We start from the raw sequence: 21,734 nt of genomic DNA, 5'->3' as shown, positions 1-21,734 counted from the left end.
AATTATTTCCAATGTTTTATGAAAAATTGAACTGTGAATTGAACAATTGTAGTTGCAGGTTAAGTACAATCTGGTTCTACCTGATTCAGATGATTTGGATCTTGATAATCTAACTACTATATATAAAGGCGGAATGTGGGCTAAGTTCTTCCACCCTTTGCCAAAAATCCCATCTATATCCCAGTTGTATTATGCCAATAATAAGTTATAATATGAACTATTTTCTTTAGGGTAAAATCGTAATCCACATACGAAAAGTACCGACACGGGGTACCTCCCTATGACAATTATGAAAAAAAATAACTAGAAGAGGTAAAGACATATGATAATGACAAAACAACTACTTTATATTACTCATGCAGAACACTTGCAAAATATTAACGGATTTCAGGCACCTCAGGAGGAACAACAATTATGGAAACCTCTATTGATTTGAGGGCTAGGATCAGCCTATATCGATTGGAGGGCTAGAATAATATTAATAATTATTTAATATTATCTTGAAATTTCAGCCGAAACTACTGAAATTTCGGTCGAAATTTCTATACGAGAAAAATAGTCGTTCATTGATTTAGTCGGATTTCAGGCAAAATCCGCGAAATCCATAAAAATCAATTTAAAAGATACTTTAACTCGGTCAAAATTTTAGGATAATATTAAATAAGGGATAAAATCCATATTTTTTTGGGATATTCCTGAAATTTCAGAACGGGATTTAGGGGGAAATGAAATTTCGATCGAAATTTTGAAAATTCAGTTAAATTTTTGAACAAAATTTCGAGGCGAAACAATTTCATACCATTTCGGGTTGACAGGATTTGGATTCCGGTCGAAATTTCAAACCATGCTTAAGAGCAAGATTTTAAATTTCAATTTAAGTTTCGATCGTCTTGGAAATGTGGACGTTTCGGTTTCAGATGAAAATTTCGGTAAAAGGTAAAGTAATACTGTTTTCCCTATTATATGAATAGATCTAGGTAGTTGTTCCTTTTAATCAACTCCAATATTAGATTGCCACTTCATTTTCAACTATTTGAACTGATATTTGGGTCCCACGTGCAACACAGCATTTTTCCTAGTATAATTAAAATGAAATATCAATAATTGAAGAATGCTAAAGTGAAGGGTGACCTTCCAAAAAAATGCTACGATGTCACCCTCCATTGGACCGACCATCTCACCAAACTGCATTTTTTATTTTATTTACCATTATAACTTATAAGTGCCCTTTGGTGACATGGTCTAATGGGGGGCGCCCTTGTAGCTTGTTTTTTGAAAGAGCACCCTTCAGTTTATCATTCCTCTTAATAAATAAGTAAAAAAGGAAAGAAACTATCGTGACTATCCCTCATTTGCGATTCTCTCACTTCAAATGACAACTAATACGTTGGTGCCATTTTTAGTATCTTATCACAAGGAATCTCCCATTTGTGAGTTTTATTTTTATTGCTGGGACATAACGTTTTAGATTGGAAAATGTTTTGGAAAATATCGGGTTCCAACAATTTCATTACTGAAGTGGGAGAGGTACGGTGGTGGAAAAATCCAAAGTAAGAGGCATAAAGATCTTTTTTATCATTTATTTATAGGATTTGCTAGGGACCATCGCATAAGGCATTTCGGAGAACCACTGTTGCATGAGAGTGCAGCCACATAGGCTCAAATTTTGTCTTATTCATTTAATTCATCTGAGGTGGTTGCAATCTCATGCAACAGCTGTTCCGCGAAATGCCTTATGCGATGGTCCCTAGCAAATCCCTTTATTTATTTATTTTTATGAAGGGATATGCACGAAAGGAATAGGTTAATTCATCAGTCTTCATAAAAGGGAGTGAGATGATGACATTGGAGGTGTTTGTCACCCAAAACCCAATGCGAAGGGGTAATTATTTCGTCCCCTAGGTTTGGATTCTATGCGATTGAGAATAAGAGGGGAACCAACTTCTTCTTTATGCTCTTAATGTCTTTTTTTAGAGAAACTAAAAGACTTGGGCACATTTGGCTACCATGATTTTTTATTTTTTTTTATGATAAATCGGTGTCTCTGAGTGGAAAAGAGGGTGAAGAGCTAAAAATTGGGAAACAGAATACTCTACTCAAAGTAGGATTAAGTTTCTCTTGATTTTTAGCTATTTCTCAGGTTCATCTTAATCGTGCCCTCTCAAATCTCTCTCATTGTCCCACTGCGCTGGCCTACCCCTCTCTCACCACTTGGAGACTCCAATTTTTCGTGAAAGAAAAATCATGGCCGCCAGACATGGCCATAAAGTTAACCAAACACATGGCTGGTTAAAATAGGAATGCATGAATGCAAGCAACAACATTCAAGCAGTAACCATTCGGTCAAACAACAATGAAGGTGAATAACAACCAATGCAATTATGGAGAATAAGAAACTAAAAGAAAATGCTTACCGTGAACGAGGATTCCATCTATTCTAGCATCTCTGTCCTTCGATTGAAATTACAAACTCGGATAACTAATTAACTATGAAAAGATAAATTAAAACATGTTTGTTGAATGGTCGAAGATTTTTCTCCGTATGCGACTATGCGACCATCTCGCTTTATATAGTTTTCTCTATAAAACCGCCTATAAATGTTCCTCGTTTTTAGAAAAACCTGTCATGACCACTCTTTACCACCGTTTTCAAATTTTGAATCTTAACCCGTTAATAATTACCACCCTCATCCCTATTTTCTAGAGAAATTACAAAGTTAAAATGTCACTTATAAATGGATCGGTGCTCACTGAATAATTTGTTCGGCCATGACTGTAACTTAATTTATTTTAAAAAATGGATGTAAAAAGCTGGCAACAATTCTAGTGGTAAAGTGAGAGAAATATCGTTGCATAGAACTCAAATTAGGAAATTGGAGACAGGGAAAGTAGAAATATTTTTATTTCCCTATCTTTTCCCAGCGACATGTTTGGATCTAGTTATTTTGTTTTCCAAAAAAAAAAAATATATACTTTTCCTAAAAAAACTACCTTTCCAAGCTTTGGTTATCCTTGGGCATGTTCGGCAAGGCTTATTTTTTCTCTCCCGCAAAATCGTTGAGAAATGGACTGAAGAGATATGCGAAGCGACTCCAAGTTGCTTCGCAGAATCTCATCAAATCTCCTCATCTACTCACGTCAAAATAAGAAACTAAGGCTCTATTTGGTTGCCACATGCTTGGCATCCTGAAGGATCACCCAAGTAGAAAAATGCTCTTTTGGTAGCTTTTATGGTGTTTGGTAGCCAATTTAGCACCACAATCCCTAGAGATTATTAGACAAGACTCAAAGCTAATTAATGATTGTCTGACGTGGCACCCATGTCCCTACTTATACCTTCCATGCCATCCTCCTATAAAAAGGAAAAATTCCTCAAGTAGAATTTGCTCTCTCTCTCTCTCTCTCTCTCTCTCTCTCTCTCTCTCTCTCTCTCTCTCTCTCTCCCATTACTTTTACTATATTGGCAACCAAACACTACTTATCACTATTCTACTTGATAAATCCTAGGTAGATCAAACATTATAAATGTCTGTCTCCTCCCTATTGACTACTTATACCACTAATCTAGAAGGTAACTATCTGCATCCAAACAGAGCCAAAGAAATGGGCATGTTTGGTGAACAATCTTCTCGCGATTTTGTTGGCTCCATCGTTCACTTCACCTAAAAACAGGCGAAAACCATTCTAATGATGGTTGCCGAACACGATTTTACTTTTATAGAGAACAACTTTCTTCTAATAATAAGGATTTAAGAAAATTAAGTATTAGCTGTTATTTCCCTTTACAATGAACTTCTTGTTTATTGGGAGACGATTTCCATCCGTTGGGTTGGTGTTATATCTCTTTCGAAGAGACAACCTTCTTTACTTCCATCGAACTGAAACTGAAATTCAAGAAACCCTAGATATCAAAATGGCGGTGGAACAACTATCGATTTTATCTCTCTCAACCTTCCATTTCTACGCGCTTCACGTGTGATGCCGTTGATTAGTGATTTGCAGCGGAAGATTTCCTTATATTTAGAAGTAAGAAGATCTAGGATAAAAACCCTAGATCTCGCGAGCTGCGATTTGTAGCGGAGATGGAGCTCAGAGGACGCTACCAGTCGTTGATCTCGTCGAGAAACGTAATGAGTCGGGGAAAGAAAGAGAGGTGGGGGAAGAATGGTTGAAAGAGCCTTGATATTTTTTCCTATTGCTTGGAGTGTCTTTTTTTTTTTTTTGCTATTCAAAAATCTTAGGAACAGTCATTTATTTTGTTGGTTTTAGGAACAAAATCCATAAAAAATTTCTAGGATGTTAAAAATAGGTAAGGGTGTTAGTAGAAATTTCTCTCTTGTTCAATCCCTTACATGCATAAAAAAATGGAACCCCTTCTTCCTTGTTACTGTCATCCACTATTGGCCCCTCTTCCACCATGGAATATTGGAATCCCTTTCTAGAAGTTTCTAAAATTCCCGCAACAAAATTTTTTCTCAGGAAATGATAAATGCGCCCCTTTTCATTACTTGGGACACCCAGGTTCAACGTACACATGGGAAGATTGAAGGGACCTGATTGCCATCGCACCAGGCTGTCCCAAGTAATGAAAAGGGGCGCATTTATCATTTCCCTGTTTCTCTTATGTGAAACCAAACAATAGACTTTGAAATTCTAGAAGATTAATGCATGCGACTAAAATATAGAAAAATCTTCCCCTCCCATGCTTAAAAAAAATAAAAATAAAATAAAAAATTCGAAGAAAACACTACTTTTCCATAATTTTCTTACTATAAGGCCTCCTGTACGATGTAGGTAAAAGGTGAGCTGTTGTTGGATCAAATATAAGGATATAAAACCTCTACCTTAAACCAAACGGTCACAATCTTATGTTTTTTCCCAAATCCAAACACCCCTTTGTTCGCTTGTTTTCCGTTGTATTGAAAATAAGGGCCTGTTCAGTTGCGCCTAAGAAACGGAAACGGAAAGGAAAATAGACCTTGTTTCCGTGGAAAGTGAGTAATATGGTCGTTTTGTTGCCCATGAACGGAAAGCGCTGAGAAAATAAAAGTCATACGTGGAATCCGAATAATCCGTGTTGGCAAGGGTTTTTCCGCCAAACCAAATCCGTGCGTAGGACTCGGATTCGAGTCCTTTTCCTCGATTACTGCCTCTCGCGAAAACAGAAGCGACCAAAAAAAAGCCCTAGCATCTTCTCCAACCATCGCACCACCTCCTTGCTTTTTCTTCTCCGACCGAAGCTCGGCCTCCACTCCTCCAACAGGTATGCCTCCTCCCTTTCTTCCTTTCTCCATTTTTTTTTATATTTTTTCCGGATATTGGGTATCAAATGTCTGGTTTGCTATGGAGAACTTGAATCTATGCTTTCTAAATCGTCGTTTTTTTCTTGAATCTATGGGTTTTGTTCGGGTTTCATTTTGTTGTGTCATTTTTTGCTGTGTTTCTTGAATCTATGCTTTCTAAACCCTCGTATTTTTTTGGATCTATGGGTTTTGTTCGGGTTTTCATTTTTTGTGCCATTTTTCCTGTATTGATCTTCTCTAAACCCAAGTACTTTTCAGATCTATTGGCTTGTGTTAATTTTAGACGGGATTGGTGGGGGTCTGTTTATGTTGGTGTAAAAGATGATGGTGGTGTTGTTTGGGTTTGGAGTGTTTTCATTCAAATTTTTGGAAGGTTTTTTCCGTGGGTTTAATTGAAGATTTTGATGGCGTCGTCTCCTTCTCGTCTTTCCCTCGTTTTGCATTTTTTTTTTTTTTACTTCTTGTTGTATATGCTAAGATCTGTGATTTTAAGGTATGGATAGATGTTTTTTTATTTGGAATCTTTCGATCTAACCCCTTTTCCATTTGTTCTCCATTTTTCTGCATTTTCTTTATTTTCTGTGTTATTTTTTCAATTTTTTCAGCAGAACCTGTTTATTTTCTTCCTTTTTCTTCGGACATTTGGATTTTTGGTGTCTCAATTGGCTGTCTGGGATGCATTGTAACATTTGCTTTTACTTGGATGTCTTGGATGGATATCAATTTTGAGAGGGAAATATCAATTTTTTTTCTCTGAAGAGGATGTCTTGGATGGATTGTAGCTTTTGCTCTTTTTTTGGCAATTTTATCATTTTGTTTTGTGATTTTATTCTCTCCTTTTTATATCTGAATATGGGATATTTTGGATCTATTGAGAGGGGAAAATAGATCTTTAACTGTGATTTTTGAAACCTGGAGTTCTGATAAAACCCCACATTTCAATACTTTGATTTTTTCGGTTTTCTTACTCCAATATTAAATCTGTGATGGTGAATGTTATTAATTGAGGTATTGAATTTTCTGCAGGTGGTCAGCCTCTCATTTGATTTTCATTATCAAGAATTTTTCCATCATTTCCAAGGTAATCAACAGTCACAGTTTTTTTTTTTTCTATTTAGATAGATGTGCTTGTGTTGTTTGGGCGTGGTAGTCAATGTTCTTTCCTTGTTTGTATGTGTTTGGATGGATGGGTGGTTTATGGAGGGATGATTTGTGGATGGATTGTTTATGGAGGGATGGTTTGTGGGGGGGGGGGGTTGTGGATGGATTGGGTGGTTTATGGAGGGATGGTTTTTGGATGGATGGTTTATGGAGTGGTTGTTTATGGAGGGATGGGTTATTGATGGATGGTTTATGGAGTGCTTGTTTATGGAGGGATGGTTTGGTAGATAAATATATTTTAGGTAGATGTGGTTGCATGTAATTGGATTGATGGATGGTTTGTGGTGGTATGGTTTGTGGATGGATGGTTTGTGGAGGGATGGTTTATGGAGGGGTGGTTTGTTGAGGGATAGTTTGTGGATGGATGGGTTGTTTATGGATGGAGGGTTTATGGATGGATTGATTGTTTGTGTTTGTCTTGTTTATGATTGTGTTATGGATGGTTATGGATGGATGGATGGTTATGGAGGGATGGGTTGTTGATGGATGGATTGTTTATGGATGGATGGATTGTTTGTGATTGTCTTCTTTGTGATTGTATTTAAGATGCCCTGTTTTTTACTTTGTTGTCTTTTCAATTAAGTTATTGACTACTTTTTTAGAGTAAGATGCCTCGTCGTCCTACAAAAAAGAGAAAGAAAGAGTTGATACGTAGAGCTGAGTTGAAGCGTAGGAATGTGCTAGTTGGGCAAGCAGTCGCACTACTAATGGCTGGTGCTGCTGCTATGTTAGTACTTTGGAAAGAGTACTACGAAAAGTATCTTCTCAGAGCTCCATATGAAAGCACTTACTTCACGCGTCGTACGTTCATTTCTTTTGTCATCGATTCAGATGAACATTGTCATAACTTGCTACGGATGAACGTCAGCTGCTTTCGTCAATTTGTTGAAATATTTAAACGGGCGGGAACCCTACAAGATACAATCCATTGTAAGGTGGAGGAGCAAGTTGCCATCTTCTTGCATATTGTGGCACATAATCAGAGGGTTAGAACTATTAGAGCATGCGCTAGACGTTCAGGGGCAGCTGTTTCGACGTATTTCAACAAAGTACTAAAGGCAATTTTGGGTATGCAAGATTTCTTCATCAAACCACCGACAGCTGAGACACCATCGCAGATTGAGGGGAATCCAAGGTGGATGCCATATTTCAAGGATTGCATCGGTGCAATAGACGGGACATACATACGTGTTAAAGTACGTAATGAAGACAAACCTGCCTACTTTTGTCGTAAGCATTTTATAGCTCAAAATATTTTGGCGGCCTGTGACTTTGACTTAAAATTCACGTATATCCTAGCCGGATGGGAGGGTTCGGCTTCCGACTCGAGAGTGTTAGCGGATGCATTAACAAGGGTTGACAAGATTCCACTTATTCCAGGTATATTGTATAAGACATAGTTACATTCTAGTAAACAAGTTCCCACTTATTACTAGTTGCTGATATAGAATCTTTTTTTATTTCTAGGAAAGTTTTACCTCGCCGATGGCGGGTACCCTCTCTTACGACATTTCATTACCCCGCATCGTAAGACCGCATACCACCTAAGTGAGTGGAGTGGGCGGCGTCCACGGACTAGTAATGAGTTGTTCAATCATAGGCACTCGTCCTGTCGAAATGTCATTGAGCGCACATTTGGCGTCTTGAAGAAGCGTTTCAATATTCTTAATGAAGAACCAATGTACAATATCGAGAAGCAGATTGACATCTTCTTAGCATGTTGTTGCATCCATAATCATATTCGGCGTTTCATGCCTAATGATTCAATATTAGAAGATGTGGACAACTTTCTAGCTAGACAATTCTTGCTACAAACTGTGGAAGATGAGGACATACCACGAGATCCTCCTCAATCAAGGGATGATGACAAAAGAGCAGGAGAGGAAATTAGAAACACGCTTAGCACACAGATGTGGAATGATTTCAGCAGACGTCATTGACGTTAGGGTTATATGACTCTTTTACTGTTTCGAATAACTTTATTATGTTCTGATGGTTGTATGTGTGTTTATTCAAGTAACTCTGTTGTTATTAGTGTGATGTATTAAAATTTTGAAGGAAGATAGTAGCTAGTTGTTTTGGATGATGTATGCTGTATCTTTTGATGGTTGTATGTGTATTTATTCAAGTTGTTATACATCTCAGGTTGTTATATGGATGTATGATTCCTAACGAACATATATGTGTATATTGAATCAGAATGACAACTGCGCCACAAACCTCGCAGAAGAGGGGGAAAAATGTCATTTGGAATGACCAAATGGACAAGGTGCTCGTAGATACCCTTCTAGTTCAAATCGCAGAGGGGTACAAAATCCCAAATGGTTTTAAGGATCATGCTTATGTAGCTGCGGCCACTGCAATGAATGCCTTTTTCAACCTCCAACTCAATAAGGAGCACATAAAAAACCGCATCAAGACTATGAAAGAAACATACAAGAGTGTTTGCATCATCCTGAGTAGAAGCGGTTTTGGTTGGGACAATGAGACCAAAATGGTCACCTGCGAGAAAGAGGTCTACGATGACTACGTCGCTGTAAGAAACACTTCCTCTCAAGATACAATCTTCTTATAGTAATACTATATCCAATATCTTCTTATTTTTTATGCTCCTTCTCACAGGCTCATCCAAAACATAAGAAACACTTCACTACCCATCATGTTTTGCATGACGATATGTGCAAAATCTTTGGAGATGAGTTCGCGAAAGGGGCCGGGGCTAGGACACGTGAGAATCCAAGCATAGCAAGTTCGCAGCCAGTCAGTCTTGATGACATTGGGGATGACTTTGCAGATGACCATACCCCCATGTCTCACCACCAACCATCTCCAGAAGCAGATCCTACTAATGGTGGTAGTGAGACATCTCCCTTAAGACGGGATGGTACCAGACGACAGAGGACTCGCCAGGGTGGGGCACATTTGGATAGTATGTCGCGTCTCTCAACAAGCATGGACAAGGTTGCCGATGCCCTCACAGGTGATCGTGCCCCTGCTTACCTTGCACAGCTTCGCGAAGCTGTTAGAGGGGTTGGGGGTTTTTCGCAGGATATATTGTTGAGGACCACAGAGTACCTCACAATAAATCCATCTCAGGCGCATCTTTTCATCATGTACGAGGAGGATGAGAGGAGGTCGTACATCCGAAGGAAGATGGCTCGTTTCATCAGGCAACAGATGGATGATTGAGACAAGTTATGGTGGTAGTTACTGTTATATGAACAATGCTTTTATGACACTTTGTTTTATTTTGGATGGTGGTTATTTATTTTAGATGTTCGTAGCTATGGTGGTAGCTTTTATTTTGGATGTTAGTAATTATGGCGGTAGTTATTTTTATCTGTATGGGATCTTTGACATTTGGATGGCGGTTAATGGCAGACGGTGCATATTTTATATTTTGACATTTGGATGATGCTTTGATATCTTTTCATCGAAAATATGTTGTCTTTTTGTTAGGTGAGTATGGGGAAGCAGAAGTACTATGCTGTATTTAATGGCAGGAGGCCTGTGATTTACTACACTTGGCCAGAGTGCCATGAGCAAGTTGACAAATTTAGCGGAGCATGCTACCGCTCATTTGGGACGTTGGCGGAGGCTCGCTCAGTCACAGCTAGACGCATATTTGGAGAGAGCCAGGTATCAGAGAAGCGAAAGGGTTGAGGAGGTAGAGGAGTTGCGAAATGAAAGGGCAGAGGTGGTGCCACAGAGGGTGTTACCATGGGTTTCCCTCCTTCTTGTTGGTTCCATTATATTGCTTTTAAAATCTGCTTCTTAAGTTTTTTTTAGTATTTTTTTGTATTAGTGGACTATTTGGTAGACTTAGGGGGCTTAGGATCAAATATTGTGGAGATGTTGAAGTTCCGTCCTTGATATCCACCGTGTAAAGAATGATAGTGTTTTATATGGAACTTTTTTTCTGTAGGCGTTTGACTTTCAGCTATGTAAAATGTGTCAAACTATGGCATAGGGTTATAAAAATGCTGATGGAGATAAAAATGGGACTCTTGCTTGCAGAGCTGAGAGTTTGTTGTTATGTTTGAAGCAAAGGTACCCTGAATTGTCACAGACAACCCAGGACACATGCAAGATCCAGTATAATAAGGTAAATATCAAAATGGTCTTGTAGTATTTATGCGAATCTATTGAAATTTCTACAATAAAAGTTTGAGGTTTATAGGTATTTTTTTTAATTAACAAACTACTGGCCAGACCTTGCATTTACTTCTTTGTTCCTCTCTTAGTATCTTCAACATCATTCCCATTGCCTTTAATTTGTCCACATAGTTTGTCTAATGAAGTCAAGACAATTGAGGATTTAGATTTTGAAGCTTGATTGAAGATACAGGTTTATAGGAAGAAAAGGTTTTGGTCTGTTTCAAACAGTGTCTCGACACCTCAGAAATGGTGAATTTGGTCCAAAATTCAAGAGTATATGTTTCTGAAAATTTGAAATTATCCAAAATAACCCCCTAAATGTACACAGAACATTCATAAATTTAGACCATGTTGGGCTGACATGAAATTTTTTTTTGGAATTGTAGTTTATCAAGCAGCGAGAGAGGGCTAGGGGGGTGGAGAAGGAGAGACTAAAGAGGGTATGAGTGAGGAGATGATGAGAAAAGGCTAAAAAGCAAGGAAATTGGCAGTAGCCCTCTCACCACCTGATAAACTAATATTTCATGGAAAGAAATTTACATGGTTGCCAAATATGGCCTTAAGGAAGTCATCAAAGAATATGGTATTTGTGCCAATTGTGATCCTACCTTGCAATATATTGAATTTTTTAAGTCTTTTATTGGAATTGTATTTGTAATTTTTGTGTGTGTGTGTGTGTGTGTGTGGTCATATTTGTGCCCATTTGTTTGTAACATTCATTGTTTCTTGCAGGATGTTGGGGAAGCAATCTTAGAGAGCTACTCAAGAGTGTTGGAAGGTTTAGCATTTAACATTGTAGCTTGGATTGATGATGTACTTTACGTGGATGGATCCGTGAAAAAATCCAATCATAGGAAGTAAAACTTGCTCTCAACTCCAAAGTTCATGCAGGAGCCCATTCTGTTCATCGGCATCGTTGACATTCCAACAAGTTTTGCCAACTGATGAACTGATTCTACGCAAGGAATCAATCTTATTGATCTCAAAAATGAAATCTGTATGAATCATATGAACTGTTATATGTTGTCAAATTGACAAAGTGCTGAGAAACAATTTAAAAGTTCTCACCTTTCAAGTTTAGATACTAACAGCTTGGATGAGAGTTGCAGTTGGGTAACAGGCACACTCACTCTCTATAGTTCTTGGATGTTCCAAATTTAAAAGTTCCCACCACCGAGACGATCCAACGGTGAATCTCAACCCAATCCAAGGTCTCACATATTCTAATATTTATCATTGATCTTTGGGTCTTGGATCAGAAGCCAATAACCCAATCCAATGTCTCACATATTCTAACATTTATCATCGATCTTTGGATCTTGGATCAGAACCCAATAACCCAATCCAATGTCTCACCTTCCTTTTGCTTTACTAAAGACAAAAATCTTGTCGATCATTAGAGTAGCCCAGCAGTTTGCACTTTGCATGACCCTTTTTCTAAAAAGAAAAGTCCCCAACAGTTTGGAGGAATGCTTCCCGACCTCACCGTATAGTGGGTCCCCAGCTTTGATTGATCTGATCCCTCCATTTAAAAGACTTGGCTTTGGGTCCACCTCTAATTGATCTGAACCCTCCATTTGACAGATCGACTTGGCATTGGATCTCCTACGGCCCAAAATTACACCACTTAAGTAATCCAAACATCCGATAACGTTAACATTAGTCTATCAAATGGACGGTTCAGATCAATCAAAGCGGGGTCGGGCCCACTGAAGCATCTCTTAACAGAGATGGGCCCATTGCGAGAATAAAAGCAGTAAAGTGCCTGGACATGATGATTGGCGTGTGGCGGTAGAATCTTTAGAAAAAAGAAACACATTTAATCAGACATCACTCAAACCTGTGGATGGGCCCATGTTTCTCTACTTTAGACGGGTTGGATGGCTTGAGAAGTTCGGTTTTTTGGCTTATGGACATACATAGTAGACCCACATTTTGAACGGTCTTGATCACTATATACATTCGCCACGTGTATGGTTTAGATCAATTTAATGGATCTTGTCTTTCCAAACATGGCCTTTTTGTTCCCAATAAGTACCTTGATTTTTTAATTATTAATGTTTGCTTGCCCATATTTTTACCTGAAAAAATACAAATTAACTCCGTATAATTTCTCATAATAGAAAATGATATTTCCACCACTTCTATGATGTTTCTTTTCCGTTTCCCTGGCAGCTGAATGCACATTCCTGTTGTTTCTTTACTGTTTCTTTTCTGTTTCCTGGCAACTGAACGCGCACTCTTCTGCTTTCTTAGCAGTTTCTTTTCCTTTCCGTTTCCTTCTGCCACGTCATTTCCTTTTCCTTTCCGTTTCCTGCGTGCAACTGAACAGGCCCTTAAAAGAAAAGTACCATTTTCCGTCGAGGGAAAATTCGTTTGTTGGGTTGCTTTTCGGGAAACTCCTTTGATTTTCAAATAAAGACGTGTGAAATCCAAAATGCGGGCCTGTTAAAAGAGTTTTCCATCGAGTTCCTTTGAGCAGAAACCCTAGCCTGAGATTCTCTCCTCTCTCCTCTCTCCTCTCTCCTCTCTCAGGTAAGACCCTAGGTACATCTCTCTCTCCATCTATCTTCTATCTCTTTATGGTTTGTCCGTCGAATTTCTCTTTTCTTGCCTGGGTTTTGCATTAGATTTGATGGGGATGAGTTCTCTATTGTTAGATTAGGGTTTCGATTTTCATGAGGGATTTGATTTGATTGGGTTGGGTTTGGTTGATTTTATTTCTCTCATCTGTTATACTGAATTATGGTTCTGATGAGGGATCTGTTCATTTTGGGGCTTGGCATGTTTTGTTTCTGCTTTAGATTTGATGGGTATGAGTTCTCTGCATTTTTTTTGATCATTTTGGGGGTTTTTTTGTGTGCAAAGTTTTGGGGTTTATGTATTTTTGCTAAGAGTTCTCTCTCTTCTCTGTTTTCAAAAATCTCTTTTTTTTTCTTTTTTTTAACTTGCATTTTTTTTTTCTCTAAAATTTGGGGTGGCTTTGAATGTTGCTGGGATATGGGGCTTTCAATGTTTGGGGCTTTGCATGTTTTGTTTTTGCATTAGATTTGATTGGGATGAGTTATCTGCATTTGTTTTTTTATCATTTTGGGCTTTTTTTGTGCAAAGTTTGGGTGCATTTTTGTAAAGAGTTCTCTCTTTTCTCTGTTTTCGAAAAAACTCCATCTCTCTCTCTCTCTCTGTTAAATCTTGCTGTTGTTTTGTGTCTGTAGCATAGTTGTTTGTAGTTCTACTTGCAGATTTAAATGAATGTGGGTTTTTATTTAGATATTTGTAGCATATTTGTTTGTAGTTCTGCTTGCAGATTTAAATGGTTTTTAAATGATATTGACTTTATTCAATCAAATTGTGGATAATTTAGATGTTTGTAGTTCGCTGGAATTTTGATTCACGGCTTGAATTGATGTGGGTTTTTTATTTACTGTACTACATCTCTGTAAACAAGTTACTTGGATGATTTTGTTGGACTTTTGATTCACGATTTGAATGGATGCGGGGTTTTATTTACCTGGTTAATATATCTTGCTTGCTGATTTAATTCTGCTTGATGATTCATGATTTACAAGGATTTAAATTTCGGTTTCGGTGTCGGTTTCGGCCCCCACTGAAATCGAATATTTCGGTTTCGGTTGTAATTTCAGCCGAAATCATGTAAAATTCGGTAAAATGTTTCGGGATAATTTTGGAAATTTCGGTGGAAATCTTAAAATTTTGGTGGAAGTCTTAAAGTTTCGGTGGAAATTTTTAAAATTCGGTGGAAATCTTGTAAATAACCCGAAATTTCGGCAAAATTTGGCCAAAATCCTGTAAAAAACCGATTCAATGTACTTTGGGTATCGGTTTGGACCGAAACCAAAATATTTCGGCCGAAATTTAAAACTATGATGATTTAATGAACGTTGGGATCTCTTTTTTAGATAACTGGCTCAAGTCATCAGGCATTCAATGTCGTATTTCTTTTTTATCATTTAGATCTCTTTCTTGCTTTTTGTTTCCTTATATGCTCGCTGATTATGATTAAAACCTACAAAATCCTAAAACTTCAAGAGGTCTACATTATGTGTCGACGCCCCATAAAGAGGACGATGCTGATTATGCAAGCTGCAAGTTTAGTAATGACTGCGGCGGCTGCTTTAGTAGTCTTCTTCCTAGATTTATACGACAATTAGGTTATCAATAATCGATAACCTAATCGAAGTGAATGTCGATAACTCCTATTTTTCTCAAATGAACAATTGGAGAGGACATTCTCATCTTGGCTGGATCTTGGTGAATGTATTAGCTAATCAATACGAACTTCAATAGAAGCTTGTAATTATCCTTGGTACTTCTGTGGAGTGTCCTTTCTTATCCTGGAAATCTCCTTGGTTGTGGATTCTTTTATAGCTCAATCCATGGCCGACCAACGTTCATAACAGGAATCAACCTGGATTCCTTTTCTAGCGTCCGAAAAACTATCTTGTAGATCTTACTCGAGCCTTACTTTTCTAGCAGAACTCCTCATGAAAGTAGCTTTACCAATTACGGTGTACACCTCATTAAACTGCTCTGATTTGATTTTTGTCAGAGGGCCACTACCAGGATTTTGCTTAATTTTGTGTTTTGCAGCTTTGCTTCATTCATAGCATGGACACTTTTGTACCATCTCGATTTAAATCATTATCCCTCATTGGACTAAAAGTGCGAACTCATGTATGTTTCAAACCGAATATACAACAATATAAAGTTCTCAACTGTTGATCTTCTCAATCTTCTAGATGTTCTCAGTGGAAGCTGGTTGTTTTTCTTTTGGTACACAGTGACAGAGAGTGTGATGTCCAGTGGTGGTATCTCTGGATCACTTTCCTAGCTTATCATGTATGCGATTGTATTTGAGACCTTTTATTTTATTTCTTCTTCTTTTGTCATCATTCCTTTTTGGCAGCGTAGTGTTAGATCATTCTTTGGTTTGTTGATCTTTTGCAGAAATTAATAAATGAACTTTGCTATCTGTTTGTTGATACACAGATAGCTGGAAAAGGAGGAGTTCCGTCATGTCTTCAACCAGAAAATCTAGGATTGCGAATAAGCGTTCTTCTAAAGTTAATGAGGAGTCTCCCGATAAAGATGGAGGTAGTGCAAACAAAAGTAGGCTACGGGTGAGTTTGTGGTTTCCTTCTCAAAATTTGTGCTTTGCATGCTGAGATAATTGAATGATATTTTCTATTCATAATTTCATATGATTCCAGCCGTCACTATATGCACTCACCATTTTTAGATTATTAGCTTTCGTTCTCTCATTATCAATAATTCATCATTTGATTGTTTCACCGTAGAACTGTATAATTGTTTATGATAAAGAGAACACACTTTTTTATAATTTAATGTTATTATGCGTAATGTAGTTACTAGGTTTATATTTTTGCTGTTGTAGAATTTAATGTTATTGAGGGTAATATAATTATTAGCTTTATATTTATTATTTATTAGTCTCTTATTCTTTCAAGTTTTTATATGGTGGCCATGCGTGTAGCTACAACCATGGTTTTAAACTTCGGCCGAAATCCGAAATTTCGAAACCGAAATTTCAGATTTCAGTGGGGACCAAAATCAAAATTTGGCGAAATTTCGAATTTCACCAAATTTCGGCCTAAAAAAAATAAAGAAATGTTACAAAATTTCGGATTCAAAATGAATTAAATAAGCTTTTTTAATTATTAATTTCGAAATTTCAGGGGTCCGAAACCGGTACCGAAATCAAAATTTTAAACCATGGCTACAACTGCAGCCAAAGAGTACAGTGGTGCCCACATTTTTGAATGATCTAAACCATTCATTTATTGGGCCCTTAAATAGGCTATCCCCCAAAAATCTTCATAGGAAACCTCTGATTTCTGGACGTTTAAAATGGGATAGCACAGAATATAAACATCCTATGGAGAAGTAGAGAAGTTTTTTGGGCGACAGCATGCCTATGCTGGGCCTCAACCACCAAATGGTTTAGATCGTCAATTATGTGGGCATCACTGTACTTTTTGGCAGCACATGTAGTGACACACATGGACACATTATAAAAACTTTATTCTTTCACTCCCACTTAAAGATATTTTTATGACTTGTAGTTTCTCTACGAATAAAGATGTTGATTTCTACCTTTGCTATTTTTTATTCATTTTCTGCTTCATCGCATAAAAAAATTGCGAAATCCTAGACGGATGGTCGATTATATCCATAGCTAGAAGATCAAATTGGAGGACCTAGGAAGAAACATAGATCATCTGAACATTGTCATTAGGATTTCAGACTACGAGAATCACCATTGGCTTTCGTCTCGGTAGGTGAGGGTTGAAAGCATATTTATTTATGTCTTTTTTTTGAATGGTAATTTGAAAGCATATTTATGCATGGTATCTATCTTATTCTTGTCATATACATGTGGTTACCGTCTCTGACACCTTGTTATCTATATCTGACAGCAGCTGACATGACATGTATAAGTTATTCAGGTTCTTTGTGTTTCTCTATTTCAAGGAAAACATCATTGACGGTTTAAACCTATGAAGCCGAATGTTATCTGCAGTGGACTGAATGATAACTACACAACTGACATTTACATAATTTAACTTTATGAGCATTTGAAAAGTATCGACTGTCGTACTTGTTTGTGCAGAAAAGGAAGTTATCGGACATGTTAGGATCTCAATGGAGCAAGGAAGAGCTCGAGCGGTTTTATGAAGCCTACCGCAAGTATGGGAAAGATTGGAAGAAGGTTTGCCTTTCCTGTATCATCTTGATTCAATGCAATGATTGAAGATAATGCTTTTGATCCCAATTTTGCATTACATGCTTTATTTTATCAATATTAGCTCTTGAGATACTGGTAGCGTGATTTGAGACTTCAAAAATCTTTCGAAGTACTTGGTAAAAAATGCGGACTTTTTTGAAATTTTGTGAGGTCCTTACTCCTTACCTTTTTTAGATGACTTTTTTGTTTTAGCCATTATTATAAATTTATCCCTACTTGTAGACCTAGGTATACTTTTTTTTTTTTTGGTAATTGCATAGGAATTTAGCTTTTCATTGCTATTGGTATGCTTTAGTGATCATGATCCACATGTATTTCCAGGTGTCTAGTGTGATACGCAACAGATCTGTTGATATGGTGGAGGCCCTTTACAGTATGAATAGGGTGAGCATGATACCTTTTTTCTTTATTGAATGATAATATAGAATTCACAGATACTTAAAAATGATTTCTATGATAGAATGGTGCTTTTGAATTTCTTTGTAAATAAGTCCAATCTTGAGCATGTATATTTAGTAATTTTTCAACTTCAAAGCACTGAATATTGAAAAATGATCTTGAAATTTGTCATCCTCATTAGTCAAGCAGTTACGTTTACTTTACAGGCTTTTCAATCTATGAATTTGCATTCTTGCATTTTCCCTTTTCAGCCTTTACTTTCAATCATGGTTTTAAATTTCGGCCGGAATACCAAAATTTCGGATTTCAGTTGGGACTGAAATCCGAAATCACCAAAATCCGAAATTTCGGCAAGAGTACCAAATTTCAGCCGTAAATTCCGAAATTTCAGGCAAATGTGATTTTTTAAGTGTTTTCCAAAATTCTGGCTGGAGTTTCTGTACATTAATGAAATTTACCTTTTTTTTTTACCAAATTTCCGCTGGAATTTCGGTTTCGGCTATATGTCCGAAACCGAAATTTAAATCCTTGCTTTTGAATCAAATGAATTTGGGTTAATTGATTTTAAGAATCTTTGTCTTGTGGTATGAAGGTTAATGTATAATACTATTTGATTGTTTTAGGAGTAGCTTAATTTGATCATCATTTTCGTTAGGGCTGGACTAATTCTCAATGTTTCAATGTCATTTTTTGGTACTTTGAATTCAAATATCATGTTCTTAGGCTTATGGGGAACCAAATACTTTCTGGTGACAACTGACTGGTTACTACCTGTACTCTTCATGCATAATGTTCATTAATCATAAACGTGTCACAAACTTTATTTTCTATTTTAACTTTCACTGCAAACGTGCAACCTCTTGAAATCTTTTGATTTCATCACATTTTCCTATTTTTCTTCTTTTTTTTTTTGTTGAGATACACAATGTCAGGCTATAAAGTTTCCATCATGTGTTATACTTATGGGGAGATGTAAGCGTGGTGGTGGTGGTTTGGGGTAGGTGGGGGTAAGGTTTTAAATTTCGGTTTCGGAATGAATTTCGGACCTAACCGAATCAGAAATTTCGGCCGAAATTGGGAAAAAGACTTGAAATGCCGGTTTTTTGGTTGGCAATTTCGGCTGAAATTCTGTAAACAAATAAAATAATAATATTTTATCTAAAATTTCTTCGGCCATTTCAGTTTCGGTTTCGGTCTTGACTGAAATCCGAAATTTCGGATTTCGGTCGAAATTTAAAACCTTGGGGGGGGGGGGGGGGGGGGGGGGCTATCAAACCGAGTATAGGTGTATAGATACCGATATGCAACGGAATACCTTTTTCGGGGTATCAATATGGGTTAGTGTTGAGCCCATTAAATGGAAAACTTAGAAGACCAAATAGGCTACCAAAATCAACGTCAATTGTGGAACTCCAAATCAGGTATACAAAGTCCTTGAATGTGACATGATTGAAAGTGTCCACCAGTTGCCCTTTAATTACTTTGCGGTGTCCTTGTCTTTTCCTTTAGCAAGAGCAGCAGCAACATAGATCCATGTTTGTATCGGCATCGCGGGCTGTTGCCTCCACACCAACATAGATTCACATCAGGGATGGGTCTGTTGGATGTTTTAGGAACTTTTGGTCAATTCATTCAATCAACATGCTTGCAAAGGAATAAAATAAATTAATTATCATTCTTGTTTATATTATGGGTTTTGATTATGTTCTATGCATTAAAAATATATCACCAAGCAACCATAATTCATTTTATGTATAATTGAAAATTGGTATTGATGTTAGATAGATGAAGGGCTAAGGTTAGGTTGGGTCTAAAGTAGGATTTTAAAAGATTTTAGGGTGTTTTTTTTTTCAAGTTTATGCAGAGAGAAACTATTCCTATTCTTACATTGGTGCAATGCCAATATCTTTTTCGTTTATTTTTTATTGGATTGTGATTATTATCAAGAGCGAGAGAAAGAACTAATGCCTCATGCTGCTACCTCAATTGAAATTCCGATAACTAGTATTTTACATAGAATTAGTAAGATTGAAATCCCTAAGCTTGGTTTAGAAATCAGGCAAACTATTCATGTTATTCTTGGATAAGGTCCATCAAAACTAACATAAATGCATCTTAAACTGAATTGAATCACCACTTTTCATTATAAATCCAACAATTCATTCCACCAATTTTGAGCCTAAACAAAGGCCCTATAGATTAAACTCCTATAATTTGAAAAAATAAAGTGCTGCTGTGTATTGTTTTACGGTTTTGGTAGAAGTTGGGGCACACAGAAACCAACTTGAGCAGCTTCTAGATTCCTAAAAAATGCCCCTAATTTCTAGAAAAGTAGAAAGCAGGGTTGTCATGTCCTATGTAGTATGGACAACTGGCCTTATCAGATGAAATCTTCGTGGCACCAATTTTTAACGTATTTTTGTCCTCTCTTTTTTTTGGACCTTCATGCTTCTTCCATAATGTTCTATTTTATGTGTGTGCTTTCCATTAATTCCCCTCAGCGGGGAAGAGCCAAACCCACCCGACAAGTTGATCTCAATGTAGTAAACATGGAGGTCTTTGTTTAACACTTGCAAGTCATCTGTCTAAAACCCATGCATTTCCATTAATGGCCGGTCTTTCCACTTAATAAGGAGTTGATAGAAAGTTCTTTATGTGAAGCACTTCTATCATTGCTGCTGTCGGCTTCATCAAAAGTTGATCAATCCTCATTTCTACTTATTCATGACATGCCCGGGCATCATGGCCTGGATAACCAAAAAGATTTTTTGGCTGAAAGACATGACTACAGTTAAAATTGGATGGAAGCTTTGAGTTTCTGACAAGTAGGCAGTCTGCCCAATTATCCGGATGCTATGCAAGGCCTGACTTTATTTGTTTGAAGCTTGCGATGCTTGCTTAGCTGAAATCTTCTTTCCCTAAGAATAGTAACATTTCCACTGCTGCTGAGATGATGGAGGAGAGACGGCGCTCGAGGTCGGCTCGGACAGCGAAGTTCTGCGCGAGACCGATTCGGACAGAGAAACGAGGTCAGTGCAAGCACAACAACGGCGAATCGAAAAAAAAGCATCGATTTCCTCCCGGGGGATTGGACTTGTAACGGATGCGGCTACCACAACTTCTAGAGGAGGTCTCAATGCAGAAGATGCCTCAAAAACCTGGAAAGTTTCATGGAAAAAAAAGCTAAATCGGTGGAAGCATCGCCAATGATATGGCCAGAGGATGGTAAGGCCACGGTGGATGAGACGGGAGACAACAAAGTGGTTATTCTCGAGGGGTTTCAGATTGAGAAAAGGTAACAACTGCTATGCACTTGTCTTATTTCCAAGATCAAAAAACAAGAATGGAAGCTTGACGAGGTATAAATTTGGGCAAAGTGGTTTTGAAAACTAACTGAGATACCTGAACCATTCACGGTCAGCAAGAACGAAATCCTTTTCAGCTTTCAATCGGAAGAACAAGCAAATTTGATTTTTGCCAAGGGAGCTAATGCCTTTGGGGAGTTCCTATTATCGCTAAGCCCCTGGAATCCCTCCTACAAAATCGGGGCAAAGACAGTATGGGTTTGCTTCTTTGGAATCCCACTACATGCTTGGGCCGTCTCCACGGTTAAAGCTTTGGCGAGTACATCAGGAATGGCAATTGAAGTCAAGCTCAAAGGTGATCATCCTCAAAGCATGGAGTTCGCAAGAGCAAAGGTTTTTACCTCTGAATGGGCTTTCTTGAGATCTGTTATAAGTCTAAAGGTCGGTGGACGTATGTATTCCATAGGGGTGGCCGGGGAATTTGGGGAGGAGGTAAACATCCCAACAATGGAGATTGGTAAAACCAAAGGTGTCTACCCTTTCCAAGCGGAAACAAACAGGCCGGAAAATCCAGACTTGGATTTGGCCAGAAAGCGAATCCATTGGGCGGAACGGAAAAAC

General features: G+C 37.7%; 4 protein-coding genes across 12 annotated transcripts in view; all 4 read left to right on the top strand.

The window, feature by feature from the left end:
• The first annotated feature begins 7,072 nt into the window (after positions 1-7,072).
• LOC143852353 (uncharacterized) lies at positions 7,073-8,404 on the top strand. The gene is made up of 2 exons (XM_077361735.1): positions 7,073-7,844; positions 7,932-8,404. Exons 1-2 carry the CDS (start codon positions 7,073-7,075, stop codon positions 8,402-8,404), a joined length of 1,245 nt encoding a protein of 414 aa, XP_077217850.1.
• A 267-nt stretch (positions 8,405-8,671) lies between these two features.
• LOC143852352 (uncharacterized) lies at positions 8,672-9,653 on the top strand. The gene is made up of 2 exons (XM_077361734.1): positions 8,672-9,000; positions 9,087-9,653. The coding sequence occupies exons 1-2, from the start codon at positions 8,725-8,727 to the stop codon at positions 9,651-9,653; spliced, it is 843 nt and encodes a 280-aa protein (XP_077217849.1). The 5' UTR covers positions 8,672-8,724.
• Positions 9,654-9,784: 131 nt separating this feature from the next.
• On the top strand, positions 9,785-11,483 carry LOC143852351 (rop guanine nucleotide exchange factor 3-like). Its single transcript, XM_077361732.1, has 4 exons — positions 9,785-9,790; positions 9,924-10,103; positions 10,435-10,569; positions 11,355-11,483. The coding sequence occupies exons 1-4, from the start codon at positions 9,785-9,787 to the stop codon at positions 11,481-11,483; spliced, it is 450 nt and encodes a 149-aa protein (XP_077217847.1).
• Positions 11,484-13,001: 1,518 nt separating this feature from the next.
• The window catches only part of LOC143852659 (protein ALWAYS EARLY 3-like), a 73,711-nt gene continuing 64,978 nt past the window's right edge, over positions 13,002-21,734 (top strand). For 3 of the 9 annotated variants that reach the window (XM_077362173.1, XM_077362172.1, XM_077362166.1), the window contains exons 1-5: positions 15,234-15,317; positions 15,425-15,482; positions 15,633-15,763; positions 17,275-17,373; positions 17,731-17,793. In XM_077362173.1, the coding sequence (XP_077218288.1) occupies positions 15,659-15,763; positions 17,275-17,373; positions 17,731-17,793 (267 nt within the window). In that variant the 5' untranslated portion in view covers positions 15,234-15,317; positions 15,425-15,482; positions 15,633-15,658. Of the gene's footprint in view, positions 13,170-15,233; positions 15,318-15,424; positions 15,483-15,630; positions 15,764-17,274; positions 17,374-17,730; positions 17,794-21,734 lie in introns of those variants that run through there. The other 6 variants (XM_077362175.1, XM_077362174.1, XM_077362168.1 and 3 more) reach the window with 6 other exon arrangements.

The sequence above is a fragment of the Tasmannia lanceolata genome, unplaced genomic scaffold, assembly GCF_043159265.1.
Source record: "Tasmannia lanceolata isolate RefF3 unplaced genomic scaffold, GAP_Taslan_0.1 ptg000019l, whole genome shotgun sequence".
Classification (NCBI taxonomy): Eukaryota; Viridiplantae; Streptophyta; class Magnoliopsida; order Canellales; family Winteraceae; genus Tasmannia; species Tasmannia lanceolata.
This window is presented reverse-complemented; position numbering and strand designations above follow the sequence as displayed.